The sequence below is a fragment of the Myotis lucifugus genome, unplaced genomic scaffold (assembly GCF_000147115.1).
Source record: "Myotis lucifugus unplaced genomic scaffold, Myoluc2.0 scaffold_9, whole genome shotgun sequence".
NCBI lineage: Eukaryota > Metazoa > Chordata > Mammalia > Chiroptera > Vespertilionidae > Myotis > Myotis lucifugus.
This window is the reverse complement of record NW_005871057.1, coordinates 5,128,337-5,131,545: the sequence shown is the minus strand read 5'-3', so window position 1 is coordinate 5,131,545 and position 3,209 is coordinate 5,128,337. Positions and strand designations below refer to the sequence as shown.

Below are 3,209 nucleotides of genomic sequence, written 5' to 3'. Positions count from 1 at the left end.
CCAATGCAAATTTTTATCACATTTCATAAATTAATTTTGAAGGTAATTTCTGATTGAACAATACATGGATCATACTTTTTATTTAGGTACATTTCCAACCTGATAGATACCTTTTCCAAGTAGAAAATTTTTAAAGAAAATTTTCACATTCCTATAAATATTATAAATGTTATTCAAAATGCTAGTCAATTTTTGAAAATATGTTTGAAATAATAATGAGTAAAACAATGATTATTTTCTGATTGTGCTCATTAGTTCTTAACCACATTCAAGTAAACTCAGATTTTTTATACTTTATGTTCTACTTTAGATTTTAAAAGCCTGTCTTTTTATATTACAGATCGTTGCCTTGCGTGAACAAAATGTTCATATACAAAGGAAAATGGCATCAAGTGAGGGATCCACGGAGTCAGAACATCTTGAAGGGATGGAACCTGGCCAGAAAGTTCATGAAAAGGTATGATCCATATAACATGCTCTTACATGGAAATGCTTACTTGCTATACATCATTTGACAGGAATATAAAATGTAAAATTCATGTAATAATTATTATATTTTGATTTGTTTGTCAAAAGTTCATGATGATTCCTTTTCATTTATTGCTCTAAATTTGATTCTCTTAAAAATATGTGTGTGTTGCCCTAACTGGTTTGGCTCAGTGGATAGAGAGTCGGCCTGCGGACTCAAGGGTCCCAGGTTCGATTCCATTCAAGGGCATGTACCTTGGTTGCGGGCACATCCCCAGTAGGGAGTGTGCAGTAGGCAGCTGGTCGATGTTTCTCTCTCATTGATGTTTCTAACTATCCTTCTCCCCTCCTCTCTGTAAAAAATCAATAAAATATATTAAAAAATGTGTGTGTTTATGCCCTGGCCAGTGTAGCTCACTTGGTTGCAGCATCATCCGGGATACCAAAAGGTAGTTGGTTCAATTCCTGGTCAAGGCACATACCCAGGTTTTGGCTTCAGTCCCTTATCGGGGTATGTACAGGAGGCAACTGATCAATGGATTGGTGTTTCTCTCTCACATCAATGTTTCTTCCTCTCTCTCCTTCCTCTCTCTAAAAGTCAATAAACATATCCTTGAATGAGAATTTTTAAAAAATATGTGTGTTTATGCTTATACATATATGAATGTCTCATTACTTACTATTAACTTGATTCTCTTAAAAATAATTCAATCGTATATAATTATATAACCAGGACTTTTTAAAATACAAGAACAATAGTTTTGATTTATAACTGATATTTGTACAGTTGTCAAAAATCCATGATTTATCACTACAAAAACTTTTTGATAATTTCTTATTTTACTTAGTATTTTCTGTTTGTTTGGGAAGACCTTGGCAGTACTCCTATTAATGATAAATTGCATAAAAGAATATCTAAAGTCATGGGATTTTTACTGCTTTTTTGGAAGGGAGTGATTCTCTGTTTGGGTGGGGCTTAAGCGCAGGCCAGGGAAACCAGCAGTCTGTTTGGCCCTTTTCTGTGCTGAACCAATTGTATCCAGCGCAAGAGGAAGAAGGTTCGTTGCTGGTAGGTCTGGAATCAGGTGAATGTGCACATCCTGTGCATGAGGCTCAGGCAGTCTCCTGATATTTGTCTTCAATAAGTATTATCTTTGGGTGGAATTCTTTAATCGTCAAGATCACATGAATCAGGTAGATAAATTGGTGCCATTGCAAATGTCAAGAGGTTTTAAAACATAGAGATTACAAAGCCACAAAACAAATAGCACTAGACTTTTTACTAGAAGATAAATTGAGCACTTCCTCACTCACCCAGTTGAAATAAATGGAAGGACTTCTTATGTTTCCAAATTCAGGTAAAAAAGCAAAGGAAGCCCAATAAACCAGACTGATTTCTGAGACCACCATCAAGTCTTGTGGCTAGAAGCAAACAGCCCTTTATTTAAGGTTTCATTATTTTAAGCTTTATCCATGTATTTTATAGATCTTAAAATAAATATTAAAATAAACTATAATCTGACAGCTAGATTTTATAAGCTGTATCTCAAATCTGAATACCTATTACCTCTCCATCAGATAAATGAATTGACACTAATTCAGTAAATAAACCACCAAGGTCTTTAGAATAAGGCATTTGCACATGAAACTAAATTTAGGGAACTAACATTATAATTATCTATTACTGTTTAATTTTATTTTATGAATACTATATTTATTTTATATGTATTTTATTGCTGTTTTATTTTAATTGTGTCATCAGTAATACATCCCTTTCCTCAGAGAATAATAGAATGCCACTCATTTGGATATGAAAATGGACTTTATAGTCATCTAGTCTTTGTTTTAGAAGTCTATAAAATATTGTCCTCTATAACAATGCTATATTTATAATCATCCATATTAGAATTAAAGAAAGATGCCTTTCAAAGGCAGATAACCTTGACATCTTGTCTACTAAAATAAAAACTATTTGATGCTGAAGAATTCTTCTAGTACTTCTGAAGAGGAGGGTTACTCATACAAGTTTTTTTTTCTCAAATATTGTTTAAGATATAAATCCTAAATATCCAAGCATTATAGAATGTAAGAATTCATGTCAGATTAAGTTTCAGAAATTCATTACAGAAATAGGACGAGGACCTATGTGTAACTGATGTTTTGTCTTGTGGACTCCATAGGTAGAGGAGTATGTATGGAAGATTCTGAATACTTGTCTTTAACTTTCTTTGCCTTCCAGTTTTTTGTGAAGGCATTTTAACCAGTGTAGAGAAATTCTGTGACATTGCTATCTCACCCACTCTTTTTTCCCCTCTTTATTTTTTGCTTCCATCACTATTTATCCCACCTATACTCCCGTCCACCTCCAAGCCCCCTGCATTCACCATACCATAGTCCCTGTCCATTAGTTATCCCTGTCCATTAGTTCTTATTTCATTTTCCCAATACCATTTATCACTTCTATGCCCTCTTTCATATCCTCCTCTCCCCCCCCCCGGCCACAATCACCATAGTGTTGCCTATTTCCATGAGTCCTCTCTCTTTTTTTTTCATTTTTGGTCATTTTCTCCACCCACTCCCAACAATGACACTCTCAGAAAAGACAGCGAGGACGCTAACAGGGGATACGGTGAGGAATTTGGCAAGAGACAAACTTGAACACTAGATCTCAAAATTAACTAAGCAAAGAACTTAACGATATGTAGGAGTTGGATCCTATTATAAGTATTAATAGATCAACA

General features: G+C 34.3%; 1 protein-coding gene across 7 annotated transcripts in view; it reads left to right on the top strand.

Moving 5' to 3' along the window:
• PPFIA2 (PTPRF interacting protein alpha 2) overlaps positions 1-3,209 on the top strand; it is a 460,535-nt gene that overhangs the window by 330,316 nt on the left and 127,010 nt on the right. For all 7 annotated transcript variants that reach the window (XM_006083971.3, XM_014451455.2, XM_006083973.3 and 4 more), the window contains one exon: positions 341-457. In XM_006083971.3, the coding sequence (XP_006084033.1) occupies positions 341-457 (117 nt within the window). The remainder of the gene's footprint in view (positions 1-340; positions 458-3,209) is intronic.